General features: G+C 44.5%; 1 protein-coding gene across 1 annotated transcript in view; it reads right to left on the reverse strand.

Moving 5' to 3' along the window:
• DNAH3 (dynein axonemal heavy chain 3) overlaps positions 1-27,922 on the reverse strand; it is a 399,027-nt gene that overhangs the window by 281,076 nt on the left and 90,029 nt on the right. Inside the window, exons 7-9 of the mRNA XM_083153252.1 lie at positions 11,889-12,084; positions 10,102-10,227; positions 5,333-5,528 (exon numbers count right to left, since the gene is read on the reverse strand). Of these exons, the coding sequence (XP_083009378.1) occupies positions 5,333-5,528; positions 10,102-10,227; positions 11,889-12,084 (518 nt within the window). The remainder of the gene's footprint in view (positions 1-5,332; positions 5,529-10,101; positions 10,228-11,888; positions 12,085-27,922) is intronic.

The raw sequence follows: 27,922 nt of genomic DNA on the forward strand, positions 1-27,922 counted from the left end.
AAATTTCAGTGTGAAAATAAAGCAGCCAGTATTTACCCTGCACAGAAACAAAGTATCTCAACCAAATCTAACTCTCTCTACACATGTTACATCTGCCCCACCTGCAGTGCACATGGTTTTGTCGTTTTGAAATAAAAAATTGTCATGCGATCACTTCTGAAGTAGGCCTAATGTTATGTAATTTTGGGGGTTATTCTGGTTCATTCGCTCGGATGCGAATTCGCATCCTTGCGAGTGAACCAGATCCCGCCTTGCAAATGGTGGTACACCAGCCTACCATTCGCAAGGCGCGTATGTTCGCATAGCATGCAAATGGATGTTGTACATATACATCCATTCGCATGCCAGTGGGAACCTCCCACATCTTTCGATGGTTGCGAACCATTGAAAGATGTGGAAGGTGCATGCACATGTAAGGTTGCTCTGAGCAACCTTACATATGCATGTATGCTCGGGGGGGGGGGGAATTGGGCGGGCAGCTGACATCCGGTGATGTCAACTGCCCGCCCCCCGCATGTCCGTCACGGCCGTATTAGCGTTAGAAAGCCCAGCATTCTTATGAAAAGCCCATTAAACACTGGCCATTCCCATATGCTAATGTGTCGTCCCCTGCCCAGCGGCCACAAGATTGGGTGCGCAGAAATGCGCAAGTGCATGCACAATCAAAAAACATTGGCCCCATGCGAACGAATGTGCGTCTGCGAATGAACCTGAATAAGGTCCTTTATGTGGTGATTGTAGAATTATTTTTATGCAACTTTCATTTGTTTGCAGGAATGAAAGATTATAACTGCTGCATTAGAGGGCTTTTATTTTAAAAGCGAATGCATACCTCCCAACAGTCCCGATTTTATCGGGACAGTCCCGATTGTCAGGGCCTGTCCCGCTGTCCCACCCGCGGGCGGCAGTGTCCCGCGGTGTGGGGGGGCTGTTGGGAGTCCCCCCTGTCAGCTGCTAAGCAGCAGGGAATAAACGCTGTGCGCATGCGCACAGCGTCTATTCCCGCAGCCAGGGGGCTGGGGGCATGGCTAGAGGCTCACAGAGCCTCTGGGTCATGCCCCCATAGCGGCAAAATGGGGGCGTGGCCTCGCGGGAGAGCTGCCGTATAGGCCACACCCCCAAATTAGGCCTCCGGCGCGCAGCAGCAGCGTCCCGCCTGCTGGACTGCCAAAGTTGGGAGGTATGCAAATGTGTTTTTTGCAGTAGATATTAAAATACTTCTGTGTTTGTGTATGATCTGTGTAAGTGTATCTGATTAGCTTACATATACCATGCTGCTTGGGCACTGTATAATAGCATCATTGTTATTTGTCCATATAACAAGCATGTCCCATCATAGATCAGATAAATGGAATGACTACTGGTAAGAAATAGAACTGTCTATATATATGTCTACTATCTATTCACCTTTTCTATTTGCCGTGGAGTTTTTTCAGTACATTACTGCAGAGTCAGAGCACATATTGCAATTTTCATTATTTTTTCAAAACAAATTGGCAACTCAGAGATGAACAAGAAATGCTTGGGGCTAGAACCACTTCTAGCAAATGAAAGTATTAGAATGGTAACAGAAGCACAGATCAGCTCAGCCAACACTGTGACCCAGGGAACCACCGCACCTGCGCGCGGTGCGCAGTGCACATGACATGCGCCAGCTGTCCATCTGAACACAGCCGGTGAAGGCTGTGCACAGGGGCGGCATTTAACTATTTTCTGGGCTCCAAACACTAGCAGCCCAGTGAGCAGGTCTGAATCAGGCCCCATGTTTAGGAAATTTTGAAATGGGAAGGTCTACACTAACATGCAGCCAATCAGCTAAAACAGTAGTGGTCCATAGGCAATCTTTCAACAGGTGCCATGCAGTTGTCAGAACTATTATAAGCCTATGGAGCAAGATTTACCAATGTTACGGTCAGAGTGGCATAGAGGGGAGCTCTAAAGTATGGGGACATGGAATATTAACAATAACAATATAGACAGGGCCGGATTTAAATAACAGGTGCCCATAGGCACAACATTGTGTGCCCCCCCGCGCGTACCTGCTGATGTAGCCGCTACAGTCCCAGGTCTGGAGGAGGCGTTCTGTCCTCTCCTCCTCAGTGCTGGAGTTGTCACTGCTGCCACTGCAGCTGGTGCTCCAGTCACTTGCACTGCCACTGCCATAGTGCTGCTGCAGCAGCCCTCCATTTTCCGTAGACCCCCCGTGCCCCCCTCCCGCGATTCGCACCCCTCTGCGACCCCCCTCCTGCATTTTGCGGACGTCCCGCGGCCCCCCCTCCCTCAATTCGCGCCCCCCCCCGCATTTCGCGGACCCCCCATCCCGCGTTTTGCGGACCCCCGCAAGAAGTGGGGATGCCGTGCCGTCCCCAGTAGGTGCCGCCCATTGGCACGTGCCTCACGTACTCACACAGGTTGTAATAAAAAAGAGTAAGTGGAAAAAAAATAGTTGTAACCTATAGCAACCAATCAGATTCTAGGTTTTGTACTCAAGCACAGTTTTATCTATCTATCTATCTATCTATCTATCTATCTATCTATCTATCTATCTATCTATCTATCTATCTAGAGATGAACATGAGTCTCTTAAATTGCATGCACGGAACTAAGGGCCTGATTCAGACCTGCTCGCTTGGCTGCGTATACTCGCAGGCTAGCAAACAAGTAAACATAGGCTGCCCCCGCACCTGACATCCACTCGCCAGCATGTTCACTTATACATCCACTCACATGTGGCCGAATAAAAGAGAAATCATTGGATGGTCGCTCACCATTGAATGATTTCTGTTCCATTCGCTAAGACTGACTTTTATATTGGCAAGAGATGGCTGAATTCGGGGTGGGCGCTGGCTTCAGCCGCCCGCCCAGAGCAGGCATTGACCCGGCATTGGCCCATTTGCAGGTTTTCATGGGCACACCCACCATTTTGTGGGCATGCCATGAAACGCTGAGTGTACCCCAGCGCCCACCCCGGCCCTCCCTTCCCAGAGCAAACGGCCCAGCGAGTGTGAAACTAGCCAAAGCTGTTCGCTCCGGGGGTGTGCACATATTCGCAAATGCACAAAGCACGAGTATCGGGGACGAATTTGGACCCTAACAAATGGGTCTGTATCAGCCCCAAAATTTGTATCTTGGCCAGTGAGGATAGTTCCACCCATCTTTGATGCTAAACTGTCTCATACTTACATATTGATTTCATAGCTGCCATTATCAGTGAGCACATACCCTGTCCTATGGTGTATTTAATGTATAGCCCACAATACCGCTGACATGTTCTCGCTGACCGGAGTGGTTGTTGAAACTTGGTGGTGCACTATGGTGGTTATTCTGGTTCACTCGCAAAGACAAATTCACTCTCTAATGGACAAAACCATATGCACTGCAGGTGGGGCTGATGTAACATGTGCAGAGAGAGTTAGATTTGGGTGGGGGTGTACTTCAAAGTGAGATCTATATTGCAGTGTAAAAATAAAACAGCCAGTATTTACCCTGCACAGAAACAATAAAACACCCAAACCTAACTCTCTCTGCACATGTTACATCAGCTCCACCTACAGTGCAACATGGTTTTGTCCATTAGAGAGTGAATTTGCCTCTGCAAGTGAACCAGAATAACCCCCTATGCGCAGTGACAAACTTGCAGTAACTCTGCATCAGTCTGAATGACTGTAATACAGAAGTAGCAGTGATACCATCCATACATAATATAATACATTATTTTTAAGTTCACTGCAGCTTCAAGATGAAAATAATTCACTGGTAAAAAATCCGAACATGTATGTCTCAAGGAATAATGGAGCAAGTGCCAATTATCTATGATTTTAAACATGTGCATTACCGTAAAGTCAAATGTTCTTTTGTGAATGCTGAAGGATGCAATTATTACTGTTACATTTCCTTTACAGCCCTTGTACTTGTCTCTCTGCTGAGGCGATGCATGAACAGCCAGGCTAATAGATGAGGGATATTGTAACTTATGGTTTAAAGTTTAATAGAAAAATAATTTAGTGATCAGAAGATTGCAGGGTGGTGGGTAAAATGGTATTTAATGTGAAGTATGGAGGTACTGTATATAAACAGATGAATATTACAGAGCAGATTGGGTTGTATGACATTGAATTAACCAGTGATACACTGTATACTAGGGCTGGCACCTGCTGGGGAATCACAGCAGCATACCTCCCAGCAGTCCAGATTCCCGCAGGAACGTCCCGATTTTCACAGTGCCCCGCGGCGGGGGGAGGGCTGTTGGGAGTCCCCCGTGTCAGCTGCTGAGCAGCCCTAAATAGCTATTACCATAGCCAGGGGGCAGAGGGCATGGCTAGAGGCTCACAGAGCCTCTGGGCCATGCCCCCACAGCGGCAAAATGGGGGCATGGCCTCCTGGGACTCCCCCTTTTTGGCAAGCCATGCCCCCTAATTTTAGGCCTGTGTCCCACTTCAAAGACCTTAGAAGTTAGGAGGTATGCAGCAGCTTCCTTCTCTGCATGATGCCTGGAGAGGCGCAGCTGGAACTGGTCAATACATCTAAAGGCAGTATAGGGTTCATTACATTCTACAGTATGGTGAGGGGGAGGAGTTTTATACTCTATTATTATTATTATTGTTGCTGTTTTGAGGGGGGGGGGGGCTAATAATGGTGTGCATAGGGGCGGCCAGACTCCTAAATCCACCTATGACTGGTTCTGGTTGATAGATCTACTGTGTCTAGATAGACAGTTAATAGGTCTATCCCACAAGTTCAACATGCAATAGGTCCACATGGTCAAAAGGTCGACATGATCAAATGGTTGACATGAAATAAGTCAACATGCTATAGGTCGACAGGGTTGAAAGGTTGACATGAAAAAGTTAGACACATGACAAGGTCGTCATGAGTTTTTCATGATTTTTATTAAACTGGCTTGTTCTTACTTCATCCATGTCGGCACAGAGGAAGAATAGTCGCCCGAAGCATGGCAAGTGAAGCGAGCCATGCAACTGTCGACATGGACCCCCAATTAGTGTAATGAGCACCGCATTTTACTAATTGGGGGTCCATGTTGTGGACATTGACGCCCATTTAAAAAAAAAACTCATGTCAAACTTTTTTGATGTGTCTACATTTTTTTATGTCAATTTTTTTGACCCTTTCGACATTTCCCATGTTGACCTTTTTACCCTGTTATCCTTTTGCATGTCGACCTATTGACAGTCCATCTAATAACCCGCACATGCTCTATCCTACTGCTCTCTGTGCTATTCAGCACGCCCCACACATTTGTCTTTTCATTTACCTCAGTGCACAATTTGGTACAGGTACCGGGCTGTGCATTGTTGTCCTGTATTTTATTTACCTTGTGTATAGTAAAAAAAGACAGTAGATCCTGAAGGGAGCTGATGACCATCCCACGCAGCTGCAGAGACATCAAAGAGGAGACGCATGCAAAAAACTCTTGTACCTGCAGAGTGGAGTCATGCTCATTATGGGGCACTAAATGAATCCACTTATCCTTCTCGGATATAAAAAGTAAAGCACAACTTGGTATCCATCTGAAAGGAAGAAGGACCAGAGATCAGACAAAAAAGATTAACAATGACAATTGTAGCATGCTTCACACCATACACATCCAAGACATTGGCCCGAATTGTGTACTTTTACCTGTATATGGTTTACATTTATTAGGGCCCAAAACAGTCAAACACAGTACATGATAGCATAGCAAAGCATCTAATCTGCTGATATAGACCCATGCCATGTTAATTAGCTGGAATCTGCTGCAATTAATCCCAGAAGGTATGGCATGGCACACGTGTACAAATATAAACTGGAAGGTGTCTTGTGTTGTGTGTTGTAAGTGACCAATGTATATATAGTATGTTTAGAACAGTATGATATACAGACATTAGGGACCATAAGAGAACATACAGCAATATTGAAAACAGCTTACTGATAGTAAGTACTTCCAGTTAACACAACATTAACAGTTAACACAAGTACACAGTTAACACAACATAAATTATGTAAAATAATAACACAAACAGGTACTGGCAGCGTAACAGGGTCAGCTTTATTTATTTAAATTCTTTGCATGAGAATGGAGTAGTATGGTGCTGAAAGAATGTACGGCCTTACTCACGGCCAATAAAACCAACCCGTCAAACACCACAGGCCTGGGTGGGGCCTTCTGTCTTCCCAGCATACTCCACTTAAGGGTTTAGATGTATGAAGCAGTGATCAGCGAGGAGAAGTGATAAAGTGCCCGGATCACCGGCCAATCATCTACTAACTGTCCCTTTTTAAACCCAGCCTGTAACTTAACAGTCAGGAGATGATTGGCCGGTGATACCAGGCACCTTATCACTCCTCCTACCTTATCACTACTTCATACATCTACCCCAAGGTATCCATACTCCCCTCACAATGACACAAATTGTAAGAACAACGTGGACTGGAGGTGTGCCCATCCTCTAGTTTTAGGTAGACGACTATTGTAGGTAGTATAGAAGACATGCCTCGTCCTGACTTAAGGGTGTGTCCAGCTTCATCTATGGGTGTATCCTACAATGACTTTTCCCTCTGAGCACCTATTCTCCATGTCTCTGACTTCCTATCATCATAGTGTTATATGCCAGAGCCCCCACTCTTCATGTCTCTACTTTCCCCTCTCTAGAGCAGTGTCATCAACCACCTGATACCCCACTCTCCATGTCTCTGCCTCCCCCCTCTAGAGCAGTGTCATCATCCACCTGATACACCACTCTCCATATTTCTACTTTACTCTCTCTAGAGAAGTGTCATCAGTCACCTGCTACCCCACTATCCATGTATCTGCCTCCCCCTTTGGAGCATTGTCATCAGCCACCTGATACACCACTCTCCATATGTCTGCCTCCCCCTCTAGAGCCGTGTCATCAGCCACCTACTACCCCACTATCCATGTCTCTGCCTCCCCCTCTGGAGCATTGTCATCAGCCACCTGATACACCACTCTCCATAAGTCTGCCTCTCCCTCTAGAGCAGTGTCATCGGAGACCTGATATGCAACTCTCCATGTCTCTGCCTCCCCCTCTAGAGCCTTGTCATCAGCCACCTGATACCCCACTTTCCATGTCTCTGCCTCCCCCTCTAGAGCAGTGTCATTAGTCACCTGATACCCCACTCTCCATGTCTCTGCCTCCCCCTCGAGAGCAGTGTTATCAGCCAGTTGATACCCCACTATCCATGTCTCTGCCTCCCCCTCCAGAGCCGTGTTATTGACACTTGATAACCCACTTTCTATATTTATGCCTCCCCCTATAGAGCAGTGTCATTGGCCACTTGATACCCCACTCTCCATGTCCCTGCCTCCCCCTCTACAGCATTTACTTCGGCCACCTGATACCCCACTCTCCATGTCTCTGCTTTCCCTCCTCTAGAACAGTGTCATTGGAGACATGATACCCCACTCTCCATGTAGAGGGCATTACTGGTTTGAGTGTTGAGCTACCGACTTCTGCATGACCACTTTAAGCCCTGATTATATTATACATGGAAAGATGTCAAATAAAGACACATAGACAGCAGTACATGCTCCTTACCAGGATGGAGGACTTATGAGAAGAATGAGTTTTAGATGTGTTGTGTAAAAACAGAATTGAGTGAATGCTGCAGTATGAGGGATTACATTGGCAAAATGATGTCTGTTTCTCAGCAACTTATGTCTACTGGAGTGTAAATATATGTTAAAGAGACCGATACAGCAGTGTTACTATACTTGATGCCTGAGTTTGGCTTCCTAGTTGTTGTGTTGGATGCAAACATTGCAAAATTAACCACAGGCACAGCCAGAGCAAAGTTACTGCAGTTCTAGAAACACGTGCCCTATGATTCAAGTGCTGGGTATACTGCATTGCATAAAGAAAGTAAATAATTCTGAAAATTCAAGTTCAAGTGCTATAATTGTTACAAGATAAGTCACGAAACATTTAAATCCAAGCAGAAAAGTGTGAATCCTATATAAAGGAATAAAAACAATGGCAAAGATAAATCAGATATAAGCCGTACAGATACCAGCATGAATGATAGCTGGTATATTAATTTGGCTGCAATAAGGCATTTTAGCTGCAATAAGGAGTTAATGTCTATCAATTGTCTATCAAATGTGACCCTGTCACAATCAAAGGGACTGGCAACCAAATGCTTATACTGTTGCTTCAAAAGTTAGAATGATTAAAACCCACTTAAAAATTGGAACAAAAATTGTGACAAAAGTCACACAAATGAAAGACATGCTGACATATGTTAGTTGGGCGCCCACTAAGCTATTTGCTTAGTTTTCCGCGTCCCCTCACAGGGCTCTCTGTGCTCTGCACACTATATAAAATCAGCTCCATGCCGACATGGATAGTGGGGGTATGAGCGTACTAACTATAGTGGGCGCCCAACTAACATATAAGTACCAACATTGCTTTATGTACCAGGGATGTAACAAATCTTATCATCATCACTGACCTAGAACAGATAAGTCATAATCACTTCACTAATGGAAAGTGTAGTACTGTGTTGTGATTAAATGATAGTCCCTTTTCTGTTTCACACAAGTTGTCAGAAATCACAGTCACTGGAACTGTGGCATAACATATTTGGTCACCTTGGATACAATAGTGTCCTAAGGCTACAGAACAGAATGCTCCCAGCAATGTCAGTGTCTAACGCAGAGAAATGCATATGTTACAGCTGTATTGTGGGGACAAAACAAAGTTGTCAGCTGTTTGCAAAATAAACAAAAAGCACCACAAAACCATTTTATATAGTACCTACAGACATGTGTGGTCCAACAGAAGTAATCTGCAAGTGGACACAGATACTTTGTGACATTTATAGATGACACCATAAGGATGACACTGTACTTCATCATAGACAAATCTGAAGTGGCAAAAAAGATAGCAGATTGCAAGAGATTTGTAGAAAATAAATCAAGCATGTCAGATTCAACTAGGAGATCTGATAATATTGGGGAATATCTCAACAGAGAGGTAAAATAATAAGAAGATATAGACTAGAACATCAATTGATCATTGTGGAGAAATTAGGATGCATATTGTACAAAAGGTTTCATGCTAGACAAGCAGTGTTGGGTCCAAACCATTTCCACAGCAGTTTATCTGGGCTGTTCATAGTTAGGGGTGTATTCAATGTGGCCAAAAATAATCGATCCTTGCCATTTAACCCATGCGCCGGCCGCTCACCCTATTCAAGGCTCCGGTGAATCCTCGCTGTCAGAGGACAGTGAGGATTCCTCCAAACAGCTGCATTTAGCCGCGAGTCTCGCTGTTTTAGCAGCCGCACATGCTGTTTCCATGTCTCTGCAAAAACGGAGTTAGGGGGAAACAGCATGTGCAGGGGGTCTGCTCACTGTCACAGCTCGCCCACAGCATTGAATACTGCGAGTCACAGCTTTCCCCAGCAGCAAGGGCTTGGTAAAGTGGGAAAAGTCCCATCTTCAGGGAATATACTATTTTTTTGTCAGAAAAAAAGATTCTACCTACTACATATTGAAATACATGAACATGCCACATGTAATTAAGGGTCCTGAGATCCCCTCATTCTCAAAATGAATGAAAGCATATGGTAAGTAAGATGTATTATTATTACCATTATTAACATTAATTTATAATGTGCCATCATATACCTTTGCCAGTATGGGCACATTCGCAGGAAATACAAAGTGGTGCTGGGGACCACTACAATATGAGATACACTACATAATGATAATCATTGATGAGAAATTAATGATACTGATCAATTCTCGGAATCATTATAGTAAATGGTTGTAGATTTATGTTGTTACTGCATTGCTCTTAGCAGAGGAGTGAATCACCGGAGCACCATTAATGACCAGGTTATTGCAACCGAGATGTCTAATTTACACTGTATGCACTGTTTGTGCGCTAATCAGTTTGTAGCCAAGAAATAATACTGTGAATTGTGTTACATTCCCTGCTAGCAGCAGGATTAAAGATTAGGAATAATAAGTGCACGTAGTAGCTCAGTGGTGTATGTAATTGCAGGTTAATAACTGTGATTAGAAGTATAGATACATGCATTATTACTACAGCCCACACTTCTGCACAATAAACCTACTTATTTCGCAATGTCGTCCGTGCTTCGAGGCAATGCTTTTGAACCAGTTCTTCGAATTCAGCAGGAAGCAGAGGCAAATTGCCAGCCAGCAACTCCTTGGTGCGCACAAAACGTAACTCGCTGAATCTGTGAGGGAACACACACGGCGAAAGGTTACAGGTTATGAAATGCAATCTCAGATATTATGACCTACCTAAAGCTTTCTGACAGAAAGTTCTTGACTTCAATTATCATGAAAAGAAATGTGACCCACATAATGTTATATATAATATCTTAACTACAGTGGTACATTTCTAGCAGTGGTCCCTATTGAACAAGGCTATTTATATATGTGGCCCATGTAATAAAATGAGGTCACTAACTTAGCTATGTGTAAGAAGACAGGCCTAGCAGGTGGATACTATGGCTGATTCATTGATTTCAGCATACTCAGCGTGCACAAAGCAATTAATCGGCAACTGAGCATGCAGACAGAAACCAGCCTTAAGCATGTGGATAGAGTTCACTAGTGCATATGGACTGATCAGTCTGTAGAAGGACCATGATAAGTGGCGGCTCCAAAGGGTCAGTATGAAATGACAGTTGATGGCACCCCTATTTCAATTTTGAACTGTGCTGCAGGTCCCTCCTCTGGAGCCTCCCCTGACCATAATATATATGAAATGGGCAGTAAGTTGGCGGTGACCATGCAATTGCACAGAACTGGTCTGTCTCATGGGAGTATCATGGGCAGTACTGGCTTTACCACTAGAAAATCAAATCAGCCACTTAGGGCACAGGACTGAATAATAGACCCGGGAGGGCACTTCTAATCTCAGGCCAACTATGAGATCTTTTGAAAACATCAGTGCGATTGGCTGGATGAATACTCCCGTCAGGCTGGCCCTATGTTCTGTGGTGGGTTTTGCTGGGACAGGACAAACCTGCTCTGGTAGGTTTGTCCTGTCCCAGCAAAACCCACCACTCAAAGCGTTAATGCCCGATTGCAGGGTATGGACAAAAGTAGGGCATCTTTTTCAAACTGATCTCTTGTCAAGCATGCGTGCAAGTCCTGATACTAAGAATGACAGGTTTTTATTCTTGTGTTTTGTAGAATACATGTGCTATGATTATTACTATTACCCCCAATAGCAGTTACAGTTCTCTCTTAAACATCAGAAAACCGAAGGCTGATTAAGCTTGAGGTGACATAAACTACCGAAGGATTCTGAGCTGCCTGCACTTTAGGTTGTGTGTTTTTGCTAGGGGCTATGATGAGAAAGTATTAGCCAATTAGGGAGCAGGGGAGGAGTTCCTATAGTTAGGAATAGCCAGGAAGTCAGGTGATCTGCCTCTCTGGTCCGGTTTTCCCCACCCTCCCTCCCTATTTTTTCTATCTTCTTGGCGGCTGTAAAGAATGGTCCTTGTTCAAATGGAAGTAGTATGAGGATAGTGGGGTGTGCTCTCCCGACATTGATACGTCACTAGCCCATGCCCCTTGGACAGGGGATGGGCTACACCATCCACACGGGTGGGTTGCGTTGGGAGAGTTGAACGCCAACGATGTGTGAACAGTGTGATGTGATCTTACCCCTCTTTTCTCTATGACCGTTCTTTAGGGCCGCCACCCTCTTTTATAGATCAATATAAATAGTTGTCAATCAATAAATTTGACATTCATATTGAAACACCAGCACTTGTGTCTGTCCTGTTATTTTAGTGTTAAGTTATATAAGGTTTAGATAAGTTTATTAAAGTGTGGGGCATAAAGATTGCCAATGGTAAGTTTATGCACTTGTATTACTTACTGAGTAGTCCAGAGTTTTTGTAATGACAACATCATGGGGTTCACAGTGAAGAGGTGATCTTCATTCCATGCGTGGGCATTATTGTAGGATGAATGCCAGGGAACAGGGGCACGAATTACCCGAAGAGGAAAGGAATGGAGGGTGCTGAAAATACACAGTCTGTCTTTCTCTTCTGGATCCTTTAGGATATAGTCAACTAAAAATAAGTGGTAATTATTTAGGGAATATTTGAAATTTAATATTTATGAAATATTAATGACAATTTGAAAGGAAAAAGTAATGCAGGTAAATATTTCTTGGAGAAAATACCAAAATAGCAATCTCGTTTAATTACATTTAATTTTCAATATGTTAAAAACTTGTTGCTTAAAACAAAATGTTAAAATATGAGCAAGCCAGTAGGCCAAGGAACAGGGGCGTAGGATATTCGTAGGTGCCATAGCAAAAGTTTGCAAGGGCCCCCTATTTAGCAACTGATCGTGATAAATGTATGTCAAACATATTACTTAGATGGTAAAGATGGGCCCCCTTCAGCTCTGGGCCCCATAGCAGCTGCACCACTTGCACCTATGGTAGTTATACCCTTGTCAAGGAAAAAGGTTTCATTCTGCATGTTACGTATAGTACCATATTGCTGTCCTATACAGTAAAGGTGTTTCAGTCCTAAGGAATATACAGATGAAGTGAACCTAGGGCACAAAGGGTCAGTTTATGATTGTGGGGCAGCAAGGACGATGTCATGGTTAGCACCATGGCCCTAACGGAGTGCAGAGTTTGTATATTCTCCCCATACTTGTGTGGGTTTCCTCAGGGTACTCCGGTTTCCCCCCACAATCCAAAAATATACTGGTAGGTTAATTGGCTCCCTACAAAATTAACCCTAGAATGAATGTGTGTGCGTGTACATGTGGTAGTGAATATAGATTGTAAGCTCCACTGGGGCAGGGACTGAAGTGGATGTTCAAATATTCTCTGTACAGCGCTGCAGAATATGTGTGCACTATATAAATATCAAATGGTCATGATGCAAAGATAACAATAAACAAAGAAAGCATTATACCCCTTTCACATCGCAAATGCCATTTTGTACCCAGGATTTGGACACGAGACCGTCCCGGAAGCAACCCAGCATTTGCGAAGTAAAGCTGCACCTGATGTCAGATGGGGCAGAGAATCATGGGGGGTGGGGGCGAAGTCAATACTTGGAGCCGATGCTGTGTCCAAGTGCTGCCTCCTCCATAGTGTGAACGGAACCCGGGTCGCTCACACTGCACATCAACCTGGGTTTGACCTGGGATTAAACCTTCTTTTAACCCGGGTTGGAATGCCGGGTTGCTGGACCTCGGATATTTGAAAAGCCTGTTTCACACTTCACAGAGCATTAGTAAAATAAATGTTAATATTACTAGATTAAGATATGTTACGCGTCCTCCCGACCTGTTTATACCCCACTATTCACGTCGGTGTGGAGTTGATTTTACAAAGTGTGGCAAGCTTAGCGAGCCCGAAGCGTGGTGAGCGGATGCGGAACACATGCTGCGCTCGCCACACTTTTTAAAATCTACTCCACGCCGACGTGGATAGTGGGGGTATGAACAGGTCGGAAGGACGCGTAATGCATGTGCTCGTCACGCTTCGGGCTGGCGTGGATAGTGGGGGTGTTTCAGGAACACATTCACACCTGCCATATCATACATCTGAGACAGTAATGACAACATGTGTTAACTGTTAACTGGATTTTAGTTAATATTAAAGGAGAAAAGATCACATTAACAAATAACAATAAAATCAAGTCATCATGAGAAAAGAAAATAATAAATCAGTCATTCTTCTCAATCTGCATTGGCAGAAACAGCATCAGAAGTGGATGCACTTGTCTCTGCATCAGTCAACATGGACACAGTTTACAGTGCACTGCATCGCATCGCTGGCTTCGCTCGCAGTGCTTTGGGCACGGTGCCTTGCTGCGCTCTGCACACTATTTTATTCTCCCAACATGCCCTAGCGGATGGTAGGGCATGAAATACCGCCTGTCATGTCAGCTCAAAAACAGTAAAAAAACCATGTCAACCTTTTGACTGTTGACCTAGACACTGTTGACCTAATGCTTGTGTCGACCTAATGACCTAAACCTATGTCGACTTAAACACATGTCGACCTTAACCCATGTCGACCTAACGGTATAAACCTAATGACTATTGACCAACTTGCTGTAGACCCAATGACCGTATCCCCTCTGTGAGAGGTGCAAAATATTGGCTACAAATTCCAGTGTCAATCATTATACATATCCAAATAAAAAAATGTTGTGTAAAAAAACATTATATTTCCTATATACAGGTCACATTACAGGTCATTATGATGAATAAAAATGTGTGCTTGGCAATTTTCACACCTATTTTGAGAAATTCACTTGGCACTCAAAGGGTTAAATACTAATTCTCATGTGCAAATACGAGACAAGTCCAATTAATGCAAACACACACACACACACACACAATGTAGAATATATTCATGTTACATATATAGCTGTAAGACCACTTAAGATGTAATTTGCATATGTACATGCATGATCTTTAGAGATTAAAGTCTTTTTTATCTCCATTTGATTTCAGTGGTTATTATAAATGGGAATAAGTATGCATATCTTTTGTTTTAAGAAGGATTTTATACCAAGAATAAAAGCTGTCTTAAAATGTCAGTACCTATGTGGGTGTACTTATCCGTTACTACTTTACCTAATGGAAATCTCTTTCCTGTTGTAAAGATCAAAACTCATTTTCTTAAAAGATTCTGCATTGTTATAAGTCTGTCATATATGTCTGTCTTTATGCAGTTTATAAATGATTTCAAGTGGGACATTTTCAATGGGGGAAATTTACTAAGACGTCTGATCCCCATATGAAGGGTTATGAACGGGATTGGCCATATAAGACCCAAAAATACAAATTGAGAATATGACAAATTTACTAAGCTGTTGTATTCTCCTCATTCCTATTTTCCAATGTCTAAGCCGTTCGTAGCAATTCATATTTAGCGGTCCACTATTCTGCCCTGTGTAAAAAAAAAAAAATTTGAATAAATAAAAAAATAAAAAAAAAATGCCATGGGGTCCTCCTGCAGGGCTATAACCAGCCCCGGGCTCATTGAAGACATGGGTCCTCCCCCAGCCCTGAAATCGCCGACCAATCCCCCAGTTCTGGGGAGGAGCCCCAAGTGTAAACAAACACTTGCGACTCCTCCAGTTCGGCTTGGTATGGGGACTCCTTGGTTTGTTATTCTAACCCCATGGATGCCTACATGGAAAGAAGAGGACGTGATCTACGCCGGATTAGCTGGTGAGTATAATTTATTTCCAGAGGTACCCTATTTGATTCTACTGGACAAGGGAACGGAACCTATGGTGGAATCCGTAGGTAAGTATGTATGAGTGACTGTAGTATGAATTAAAGTGTTATTGTTCCTATGTGTGTGTGTGTGTTTTATTTCACTATTGTTTTTTTTGCAGAACTACAAGTACCAGTGGTCCCTTTAATGCCCCTCATGCTGGGACATGTGGTTCTCCAAGTCCCTGCATGCGGGAGAGGCATGCTGGGACTTGTATTTCCACAACAAAACCCAATAGTTTATTATTCTTATTTTACACCAAAAAATCAGCCAGATGCCCACCGCCCTGGGGCCCCGGGGGGACCCCAGGGTCCCGGCCTCGGCTGATCAGTCAAGGGGTTAATGCTTTGGCCGGGGGAGCTTGTATAAAAAGAGAGTGGTTCAGAGTAGGAATAAGGGTGGTAAGGAAGAGCAATGGAGAGAGAGGAGGCTGGGTGGGTTTAATTGCGGAGGTGGGTGTGCAGGAATGGGGCATGGCCTCGTGGCACATCCCCATTTTTCAGCTCTCTGGAGGGTGTGTTAACAGATGTTGTGCACTACATCTATTCACAAGATGCCAGTGGTGAGACTCAGAGTGCTATGTGCTCCCGCCTACCCATTCCCCTGCCCCCCAGGACAATGCAGCCAGAGGGAAAGTGCCCAAAAGTGGAACTATCCTGTTCAAAGCAGAAGAGTTGGGCGGTAGGTATTGGTTGCTTCAAGATAATGGTTGACAATTATTCTATTCTTTGTCATTTTAAGCAAGTCAAAAAATGTTAAGAGATTCAAGTTTCAAAATGTAATTCATTGGATGAAAGTATCACTGCCCCAAGGGAACCGCAGCAACGTATATACTTTAACATATCAAATGTTATATTATAAAGGGGAAATGGATAAACACATAGGGGTAAATTACTAAGATGGAAGTTCAATTTGAGAGGGCATGTTGGCCATAGCAACCAGTCAGACCATCTTAAATAGAACTCCCATCTTAGTAACTTTACCCCAAAGAGGGAAAGGAGAGCTGAGTAGTGGGGTATTGAGGCAGGAAAGTTAGAGAGGGAGTGGTGGTAGGAACATTTCCAAATTGACCTTTTGCCTGTGTTGACCTTGTCACCTTGTGTATGTCAAATTTTTGACAAGGTTGACCTTTTGGTTCACTGACTATCTAGACCAGGCATGTCCAACGTTGGCCCTCCAGATGTTGTGAAACCACACATCCCAGCATGCTTTGCCACAGTTTTGCTATTAGAGAATGCTAAAACTATTGCAAAGCATGCTGGGATGTGTAGTTTCAAAACATCTGGAGGGCCAACGTTGGACATGCCTGGTTTAGATACTGTTGACCTTTTAATTCATAACAAAACAAACAGGTGTATGTAGAAATCACCAATTCTAATTATACTTCTGCTTTATTCCATAAACCTATGTCAATGGTCCAGTTACTTTTCAAATATATAGTTTTAAAGTAAACAAAACAGATTTTACTTTAATATTATTACATTACAGATTGGACACACTAGATACAACTTCTGCCACTTTAGTTACTGTATGATAGTGTGAGATGTTCCACCACCACATTTAAAAAAAAAAAAGCCTTGAGGTTTACTTGGCAATCAATTACGGTCTGTTTTTATACCTCTAAACAGCCAGAACATCATTCATTGGTTTGAGATAATTCTGGGCTAGTAAATTCTTTACAATTGTATGTACACCACAGTAAGATTCCCTGGAAGGTATGTAATAATAAGATTATCTTGGTTTACAATTTTCTGGCTGTTGTTCAAAATACATTTTTATATTATTATTTTTGAGGAATGATTAAATTCAGAGACAAAACTCAGACTGCTCTCTGTTCTCTCTTATTCACCATCTGTATTAAAGTCATTTGGATTTAGAAAACCCATGGATTGGGCAAGCATGAATGTGTGTTGGGCCCTGCCCCTTGCCGCGGACCCGCAAAAACCGGTAAATTAAATGGTCGGGAGGATGCGTTCCGCCGCCCCTCGCGGGACTTGCTGCACTCGCCACATTTCGGAGTGGCATGTATAGTGGGGGGTGCCTAAAAATCTCATTGCATGTCATTGCAGTGTAGTTAAGTTAATGGCATCGCACCCTATAAAATCGCATGCGATTTTGTGTGAGCTGCGATGGCGCGCAATGCTATAAGCCCGGGGCGAGAGAGCAGTGAATAAATTACTTAGGAAGATCGCAAGGCACTAAAACGGGACATGCGATGCGTTTCAATTTTCTCACGTAGAATGGCCCACTAAGCAAATTGCTTAGTGGGCGCCCTACTACTACATACTGTAAGTACCGAAAATACCTTTATTTTACCATTTTTAAATAGAGATTGTTTGAATTACGGTACATTTTTTAAATTTTTTTTATTAAATCCAAATAAATCTTTCACTATACCTACCTATACTCCCAGAACCTGTGGGAGAGTTATGATTTTATAGTAGCCCCTCGCACACCTGTACTTGTGAACTGTTTCCTTTTAGAAAAACATCCTTATCTCAGGGCATAGACTTATCTCAGTGGTGCTGGTGCAGAATTATTTTTGCAAAAAGAAAATGGCAATGAAAATGTGATTTCGCCACTTCTGCCTCTCTTAATACAAACAAGATAAAACAAATGTATTTTTCTGCTCCCATAAAACCTTGATCAAAAATACACATATTTGTTTTTTGTGTGTGTGTGTTTGGGAGTATTTCATTAATACTTGTCATGTCAAGGACATTTCCTGGGATTGCTTTCAGTTTGTATATGAACAAATAATCATGGTTATGGAAAGTATATTGATTGAGAATCGTGTTTCGGTACCTTAGATAATAGAGGACAAATAAAAAGCTGCCTTTCTGAATATGTTACCCAATGAAGCCACAAAAATATTCTCCGGTATTAATAGAGAAGCAGGGACTGCTCACGGAGCTAGTGGCTGGAGAGAAAAAAAAGGCCAAGCTTGAATTTAAGTAGTTCAATATCATATATGTATGTATGTATGTATGTATGAATATAATTAGTGATAATGATAAAAATAGGCAACAATATTCTCAACATAGGAAACACAAACAAACAGATCAAATAGCTCAAAATAGCTCAAATGTATAATAGTTAAAAAGCTAACTTGAAATACCAAGGGAAATAAATAAAAATGTAATTATAAAATAATTAAAATAGGCTAATGATATATTTTTTAAATCAATATTCCAATATTTTCTCAGTTTAATACAGTGTAATCTGATAATTGGGGGGGAGGGGGGATCAATTGAGGGTGAAGGGGGTTACTTGCTATTGCCACAGCATTAAAATGCTGCCAACAGCATCTCATTTCATACCATTCACCCTCCTGGAGGAATCCAGAATTCACTTGATAAAGTGCTCAGCAAACACTTTCGTGCGAGATCATGATGCTGTAATGTGAAGCTATTGATTCGTCAGGGCAGAAGGATGCACCGCAACTATATGCCCCCTTGATAGAGATAGCACTATTTCTCTTCCATCATTAGATACTATGGGGGATATGCAATCCCAGATCACGACTGTCGGTCCCTCCCGGCAGCCATGATTCTGGCCTGTTTGCGGTTTGCCGGAATAGCTAATCGGCAGGCGGGATTCAATGTCTCGCCTGCCGAACTGCGAAAAAGGGGCATGTCCACATAAATGGCCGTGGACTGTCGAGATACGGCCAGGATCGCGACAATCCACAGGCGTTATCGGTAGAACGAGCCCGACAGCTTTTAAAGTCAGACTCGTTCTGCCGTGATGCCTCTTCAATGCTGTTGGTAAAGACAGAATTGAATAGGCACACACCGCTATTTCCCCCATCGGAAATAGAGACGGAGGATTGCATATCTCCATTGTATGCGGCACAAAGAAAATGTTAATCAACAATTTCTATGGGATTTTATGGCCCAGCCGAGGCAAAGAGCAAAAGACTTGATACAGTATAAGCTGTTCTAGGACAGATGTGACCCAGTGCCAGAGTACATGGAAATTTCTGGTAAACAGAGGCGTAACTATAGCACCGCAGCCCCCGCGGTCTCGGGGGGTGGGGGGGGCGCTGTGCAAGTGGGGGCGCCGGGGGCTGTGGTGCTATAGTTAGCCCCCTCCCGTCCGCCCATCCGCCGCCCGCCCATTGCCCGCCCATCGCCCGCCAATCCGCCGCCCGCAGCCTTACCTTTCTTCAGTGGTGGTCATTCTTCTGCTAGTGAGACGGACCACAATAGAATGTCCGCCCCATATAGCAGACAGTTCTCTGAAACGGTCTGCTGTATGGAGGCGGACATTTTGTGTTGGTCCGTCTCCATAGCAGAAGAATGAAGCCAGCAAGGGAGCCGGGACCAGCAAGACAGGTAAGGCTGCGGGCGGGGGATGGGGGAGGGGGGTCCGGCGGGGGTCACCCCCCCATTAACGGCGGGGGGGCGCCCAATTCATAGTTACGCCACTGCTGGTAAAGTTAAAAAAAATTGAGAAAGATGTCAGTAAGAAAATCAAAGGCATATTGGGATTCTGTTCCTCCGAATGTTATATTAAAGAGAATGTTATCCCCACAGGCTTAAAAACTGAAGATTCTGCATTTGAGCTTAATAAAAAAAGTAATGAAGAAATGGGTCATGATGCTGGAGCAATTGCCATTGAAATTGATAAAATCCATCTTCTAAAAAAGCCAGAAAGAATTAGATATTTGTGGTAAAGAAAGAAAAATATTAAAATGCATAAAGAACCAGTAAACTGTAAACACAAGGCCAGATTAAGGGTTATGGGAGCCATTGTCTACAAAATGACTTATATTCAGATGAAGTCATGCAGAGAAAGTTGCGGGCCCCTGTCTGTCCTGGCGAGGAACTGGATTCCCACCAGTTCCCTCCTTATGGCGGCCCTGGCTACATACATATAGATCATTTCATAAAATGATCTATGGGGCAGAGCTGGAGTGAGAAATGCACTTGTGCAGCTCTCTTATATGTTGCACTGCTCTACCAGATGGGAGAAGCTGGGTAGTGCCATTCACATCCCAACCTGGTAACTACCAGTCCAACCATGGTAGTTACCATGGTCAGACTCCCATGTATCACACCTTTTCCCACTAATTCTCGACCTGGGATGCTCCAGCAGTAACCAAGGATAAATGTTTGAAGGAAAAGGGGTATTACAGAAATAGAATATGCCAGTAAAATACACCCAATGTAAAGTATCACAACAAAGCCATAACTGTTATTAAAATATCAAAACACAACATATAGGCCCTGATTCTGACCTGACCACTAATGTGAGAATTTGCAGTGTGTAAGCCACCAGTAAGCCACCCAGACAGAAGGGGTAACTGTCCCTTGCAAAATGGCGAGATAATTACGAATGGGTCACTAATCGTTATCCACTCGCAAATCCATTTTCAATTGAAGACTCATCAAAATGATTTACCTACCGTCTGTGCAAATGTGAGTAGGTTAGAGGCTAGGCACTTCTGCGTTTTTTTCCACAATACCCCAAAAAAAGACAGGTTACCACCCCTAAACACCGTCTTCCTGTCAATCAAACTGCGAGAGGCTTACGTTTATGATCCACAAGCATTTTCTGTTGCTAATTAACCTTGTGCATTTGCAATACAAAAGGTACATAGGCGCAGTCATTCAATAAACGCTCTCTTTGCAAATTCTCGAATTAGTGGTCAGGTTTGATTTTGGCCAATAATCCCAAATACTGTAACAGATATGATAAATACAACATGTTTATATATTCACTACTACATGGAGTAATTCATATGAACCACATAATCAAAAAGCCTGTTTCATAGACTAAGGTGTGCACAACATAAAAATTAACGTGAGAGTATCAGTACAATAGTGCGCATGAAACAGAGGTGGGATTCAGCCGGTTTGCACCGGTTCTGCAGAACCGATACCTAATATACGATCGCTGCTGCAGAACTTCTTGAAGTAGCTGTGACAGCCGGACAGGCAGCTGCGTTCTACCCGGCTGTATACTGAAATCAGGTCCACCACCGTCCGTGGCTATTTTGAATGTTACTGCAGCTGCTGGACAGCGAGCCAATAGGAGATTGGGGTCCGGCAGCCAATAAGGAGGTCCATTGGGAGAATTCAAAATAGCCGCGGACCTGCTTTCAGTTCAGTATACAGCCGGGCAGCATGCAGCTCTCTGCCCGGCTGTCACAGCTGCTTACAGCGCCTCTCTATTAGCTGAGCGCTCCATGGTGGCAGTCATCCCTGCAGTCTCCTATGTTTGCAGCTACTATGTATGCAGTTTCTATGGGGCCCAACAAGTTCTAGTCATGCCCCCAGCAACCAGCATGTATTCCCCCTTGTCAACGAGCATGAAGCCCCCTTGGCATCGAGCATGAGGCCCCTGGCATCCAGCATGAAGCCCCTGGCATCGAGCAACACCCCCCTAGCAATGCGCATGTAGGTAAGTGGCACATGTTTCAAATATGTAATTATCATCATGGTGTGCGGCAAAATGTGTAACTGGCATCACGGCGTGTAGCACAATGTGTAATGGGCATTACAGTGTGTGGCCTTACGTGGTATTGGCATTATGGCATCTGGCTTTATGAGTATGGGGCATTAGGACATAGAACCTGTTGTTAATTTATTTGAATCCCACCACTGGCATGAAACCCTTGTGCAGCTGACTACAACAATGACAAAGAATGACATCCAGTGCATTCATACAGTATAGAAAAAAATTGATGGATGGCAAAGTTATAAATAGCGCTCAAAGGGTAACTGAGTGAAAGTGACACTTCACATAAGGGTATAGCCAAATACAATTATACTGTCCCTTTATCTCCCATCTCATATGATAGGGAGACCAGAGAAGCAAGAGATAGTGCTGATCATTCAATTTTAAAAGACTGAATGGTACTGTCAGCGTAGCCCAACGGCACCCTAGAGTAGTCAACGTAGTTTCCCCACAGCAGCCCTGCGTAGTCAGCGTAGTGTCCCTGTCAGGCACCTAGTAACTGTACTGTCCCCACGAGCTGCATCTCTGTCCCCAGCATCCCTGGCAAGCCTAGTGACCCCTGGCAAGCCTAGTGCGCGCCTCTCATACAGTGCTGGAAACCGCCAGATCCCCAGCGGATGTGGACGGAGAGGCACTCCATCTGCCTTGGATGCATAAGCGTCTCATACGCAAGTGGGTCTCAGTAATTCATGCAGCAGGGTACGGCAATGCTGCCATGGTCAGGGTTAGGGGTTCGGTCACATGTGCTTCTCATGCACAGAGGGGGGGTGCGGGCACAAGTGCGTATCATGCACAATAAAGGACGCATTTGCGAAAGGACGCGTCCTCCCGACCTGTTCATACCCAAACTATCCACGACAGCGTGGAGTTGATTTCATAAAGTGCGGCGAGTGCAGCGAGCCCCTGAGCCCGAAGCGTGGCAAGCGGCCGTGGAAAACAAGCCCGATGCATGGCAAGCGCAGCATGCCCTGTGAGGGGACACGGAATACACGTAAAGTAATCAGCGTCCCCTCGCCAAGCTTCGGGCTGATGTGAATAGTGGGGGTTATCAGGAACACATTCACACCTGTCATGTCATCCATCTGAAACAATAATGATGACACGTGTTAACTGTAAAATGGATTTTACTGAATGCTTACTGACTACGCTAACTGCGTAACGCTGACTGACTATGCTAACTGCATAAGCTCTGGTTAGTTGCGAACGTACACACAGTCGCAGACACAAGCTCCCTACGCTGACTACGCTGTCTGTGGAAACTCGTGGGACTTGCTGGGCTCGGCACGCTTCAGGCTCAGTGGCTGGCTGCGCTCGCCACATTATATTGAAATAAGCTCCACACCGACATGGTTAGTGGGGTTATGAAACGGTCAAGAGGACGCGTTCTGTCGCCGCTCGCCACACTTCGGGATGCCGTGGATAGTGGGGAGGGGGGGGGGGGGGAGGGGCTAAAAATCTCAGTGCATGTCATTGCAGTGTAGTTAAGTTAATGGCATCGCACCCTATAAAATTGCATGCGATTTTGCGTGAGGTGCGGTGGCATGCGATGCGATAAGCCCGGAGTGAGAGAGCAGTGAATAAATTACTTAGGAAGATCGCATTGCAAGCATCGCATGGCACTAAAGCGGGACATGCAATGCGATGCGATTTTCTTATGCAGAATAGCCCACTAAGCAAATTGCTTAGTGGGCACCCTGCTACTACATACGGTAAGTACCGAAAATACCTTTCTTTTACAATTTTTAAATAGAGATTGTTTGAATTACGGTACATTTTTTTTCTAAAAATGTATTTAATCCAAATAAATCTTTCACTATACCTACCTATTCTTCCAGAACCTGTGGGAGAGTTATGATTTTATAGTAGCCCCTCGCACACCTGTACTTGTGAACTGTTTCCTTTTAGAAACACATACTTCTAGACTTATCTCAGTGGTGCTGGTGCAGAATTATTTTTGCAAAAAGAAAATGGCAATGAAAATGTGATGTCGCCACTTCTGCCTCTCTTAATACAAATAAGATAAAACAAATGTATTTTTCTGCTCCCATAAAACCTTGATCCAAAATACACATATTTGTTTTTTGTGTGTGTGTATTTGGGAGTATTTCATTAATACTTGTCATGTCAAGGACATTTCCTGGGAGTTTGTATATAAACAAAAAATCATGGTTATGGAAAGTATATTGATTGCGATTCGTGTTTCGCTACCTTAGATAATAGAGGAGAAATAAAAAGCTGCCTTTCTGAATATGTTACCCAATGAAGCCACTAAAATATTCTCCGCTATGAATAGAGAAGCAGGGACTGCTCACGGAGCTAGTGGCTGGAGAGAAAGAAAGATCAAGCTTGAATTTAAGTAGTTCAATATCATATATGTACAGTATGTATGTATGTATGTATGTATGAATATAATTAGTGATAATGATAAAAATAGACAACAATATTCTCAACATAGGAAACACAAATAAACAGATCAAATAGCTCAAATGTATAATAGTTAAAAGCTAACTTGAAATACCAAGGGCAAATAAATAAAAATGTAATTATAGAATAATTAAAATAGGCTAATGATATATTTTTTAAATCAATATTCCAATATTTTCTCAGTTTAATACAGTGTAATCTGATAATTGGGGGGGATCAATTGAGGGTGAAGGGGGTTACTTGCCATTGCCATGGCATTAAAATGCTGCCAACATTGTCGAGACTGTCGAGATACGGCCAGGATCGCGACAATACACAGGCGTTATCGGTAGAACGAGCCCGACAGCTTTTAAAGTCAGACTCGTTCTGCCATGATGCCTCTTCGATGCTGTTGGTAAAGACAGAATTGAATAGGCACATGCCGCTATTTCCCCCATCGGAAATAGCGACGGAGGATGGCATATCTCCATTGTATGCAGCACAAAGAAAATGTTATACCCCTTTTACACCAAAACGCCGGGTCGCACCCGGCTTTTTTAGACCCAGGTTCAAGCCGGGTGCGACCCAGCGTTTAGTGCAATTTACGCCGGGTGGACAGCCCGGCCCGCACCCCCCTCCCCTCCCCTCCTGGTGCTTGGAGATGACAGGATGATGTCATCTCCAAGCGCCAATCACTGCCGCCACCGGACCGGAACGCTGCTGGGGGCAGCCCAGCACTAAGGTAAGCTGCTAGGCTGCCCCCAGTCACGGCGCGCACCCCCCGCCGTCGCACAGGAGGTGAATGGATGCCGCACACAGGCATCCGTTCACCTCCCTCCCCCGCTGCAGAGTATAGCAGACAGCAGCGCCGGCTGTCAGTGTCAAGCTGACAACCCGTCCAACCTGCGGACGCTGCGGTCCGCAGGTTGGACGTTCCCCATTCATGTAAATGGGAGCCGGGTCATCCGACCCGGCGTTCCCATTTACACCGCCCTCTACCCAGGTCCTAGCCGTGTTCTACCCAGATCAGGACCTGGGTAGAAGTCCTGTGTAAAGGGACACGGCGTTAGGGATTTACACCGCCGAAGATCCGGGTCTGACCCGCCACTGACCCGGATTTTTCGGCGGTGAAAAAGGGGTATAAATCACCAATTTCTATGGGATTTTATGGCCCAGCCGAGACAAAGAGCAAAAGACTTGATACAGTATAAGCTGTTCTCGGACAGATGTGACCCGGTGCCAGAGTACATGGAAATCTATGGTAAAGTTAAAAAAAATTGAGAAAGATGTCAGTGAGAAAATCAAAGGCATATTGGGATTCTGTTCCTCCGAATGTTATATTAAAGAGAATGTTATCCCCACAGGCTTAAAAACTGAAGATTCTGCATTTGAGCTTAATGAAAAAAAAGTAGTGAAGAAATGGGTCATGATGCTGGAGCATTTGCCATTGATATGATAAAATCCATCTTCTAAAATAGCCAGAAAGAATTAGATATTTGTGGTAAAGAAAGAAAAAATATTAAAATGCATAAAGAACCAGTAAACTGTAAACACAAGGCCAGATTAAGGGTTATGGGAGCCATTGTCTACAAAATGACTTATATTCAGATGAAATCATGCAGAGAAAGTTGCGGGCCCCTCTCTGTCCTGACGAGGAACTGGATTCCCACCAGTTCCCTCCTTATGGCGGCCCTGGCTACATACATATAGATCATTTCATAAAATGATCTATGGGGCAGTGCTGGAGTGAGAAAAGCACTTGTGCAGCTCTCTTATATGTTGCACTGCTGTACCAGATGGGAGAAGCTGGGTAGTGCCATTCACATCCCAACCTGGTAACTACCAGTCCAACCCTGGTAGTTACCATGGTCAGACTCCCATGTATCACACCTTTTCCCACTAATTCTCAACCTGGGATGCTCCAGCAGTAACCAAGGATAAATGTTTGAAGGAAAAGGGGTATTACAGAAATAGAATATGCCAGTAAAATACACCCAATGTAAAGTATCACAACAAATCCATAACTGATATTAAAATATCAAAATACAACATATAGGGTGACATTCTATGGGATGAGATAAATAGACTTTTGCGATTTTTTTCGCAAAAACGTCCGAAATCGCATTTTTTTCCATTTTTGCATATTTAATGAGCTGCGAAAATGTGAAAAAAGTGTGATTTTTGCCAACAAGTTGGACACACTGGAAATGCGATGGCTGCTTTTCGCAGCACATCGCATCCAGATGTTTTCACATGAAAAAGTATACAAATCGCATATTTAATGGTATGCGATTTGTATAAAGTGTGTCTATAATTCGCCCAAAAATCAGACCAGGTTCTGATGGGCGAATTAGCCAGAACCCTGCACAGATCGCAATGTTCTGTGCAGGGTTCTGGTGTAAAAAAAAAATTAAACAGTTAAAATAAAAAAAAAAACAGCGCGGGGTCCCCTGCCAGAGCATAACCAGCCCCGGGCTCATTGAGCCGGTGCTGGTGACATAAAATCAGGGTCCCCGACAAATAGGGGTCCCCTTGATTTAATGAAACCAGCACCAGGCTCAAGGTCCGGCGCTGGTTTCCAAAATACGGGGGACAAAATGACTAGGGGTCCCCCGTATTTTAAGAACCAGCACCAGACCCAACCAGCCAGCAGGGTAATGCCACAGCCGGGGGACACTTATTATATAAGGTCCCGCGGCCAAAGCATTAACCCCCTGGCTGGTCAGCATGGGCAGGGGTCTTGGGGAAGTGGGGACCCCCCCAAAGAAGGGGTCCCCCCCTCCAGGACTTACCAGCCCATGCTGAAAGTCCGGGGCTGTCCCTGATGCCCCTGGGCGGTGGGCATCGGGCTGATGTAAAGTGTAAAAAAAAGAATATAAACTATTATTTTCTACTGTAGAACTATGAGTCCCAGCAAGCCTACCCCGCATGCTGGGACTTGGAGAACCACAAGTCCCAGCATGCGGGGCATTAAAGGGCCCGCTGGCACTTGTAGTTCTACAGTACAAAAAATAGTTAAATTAAACACACTGACACCCTGAAAAATAAAAGTTTAATACACACATAACACACACACTGATACTTACCTACCTTGAGCCCGTAGGTCGGTCCCTGGATCCTGGGTCCGGGCTCCGGGGCTCCAGGGCTGAAGAGTCCGGTTCCGGTGCCTTGGTCCTGGTTCCGGGGCTGGTCCGGGGTTCCGGGGCTCCTGGGCTGAAGAATCCGGGGTCCAGGATCCGAAGTAGTCCACAGGGGTACCTGAGGGAGGAAATCCTACGACATCGGCATCCTCTCCGGCAGACGCGCTGCTCCCGGCTGGTACCCGCTCTCGGACTGGAGAGACGCAGAGATTTTCATCTTCCGCGCCTTTCCTCCGGATGATTCTATTGGTCGCCTAGCGGCCAATCAGGAGCCGAGAAAGTCGGCTCCTGATTGGCCGCTAGGCGGCCAATGGAATCATTCTGAGAAGAGGCGCGGAAGATGAAACATCTCTGCGCCTCTTCAGTCCAAGAGTGGGTACCAGCCGGGAGCAGCGCGTCTGCCGGAGAGGATGCCGATGTCGTCGCCGGGGACCAGGTGAGTAGGATTTCCTTCCTCAGGTACCCCTGTGGACTACTTCGGATCCTGGACCCCGGATTCTTCAGCCCAGGAGCCCCGGAACCCCGGACCAGCCCCGGAACCAGGACCAAGGCACCGGAACCGGACTCTTCAGCCCTGGAGCCCCGGAGCCCGGACCCAGGATCCAGGGACCGTCCTACGGGCTCAAGGTAGGTAAGTAT

The sequence above is a fragment of the Crinia signifera genome, chromosome 7, assembly GCF_055691185.1.
Source record: "Crinia signifera chromosome 7, ASM5569118v1, whole genome shotgun sequence".
NCBI lineage: Eukaryota > Metazoa > Chordata > Amphibia > Anura > Myobatrachidae > Crinia > Crinia signifera.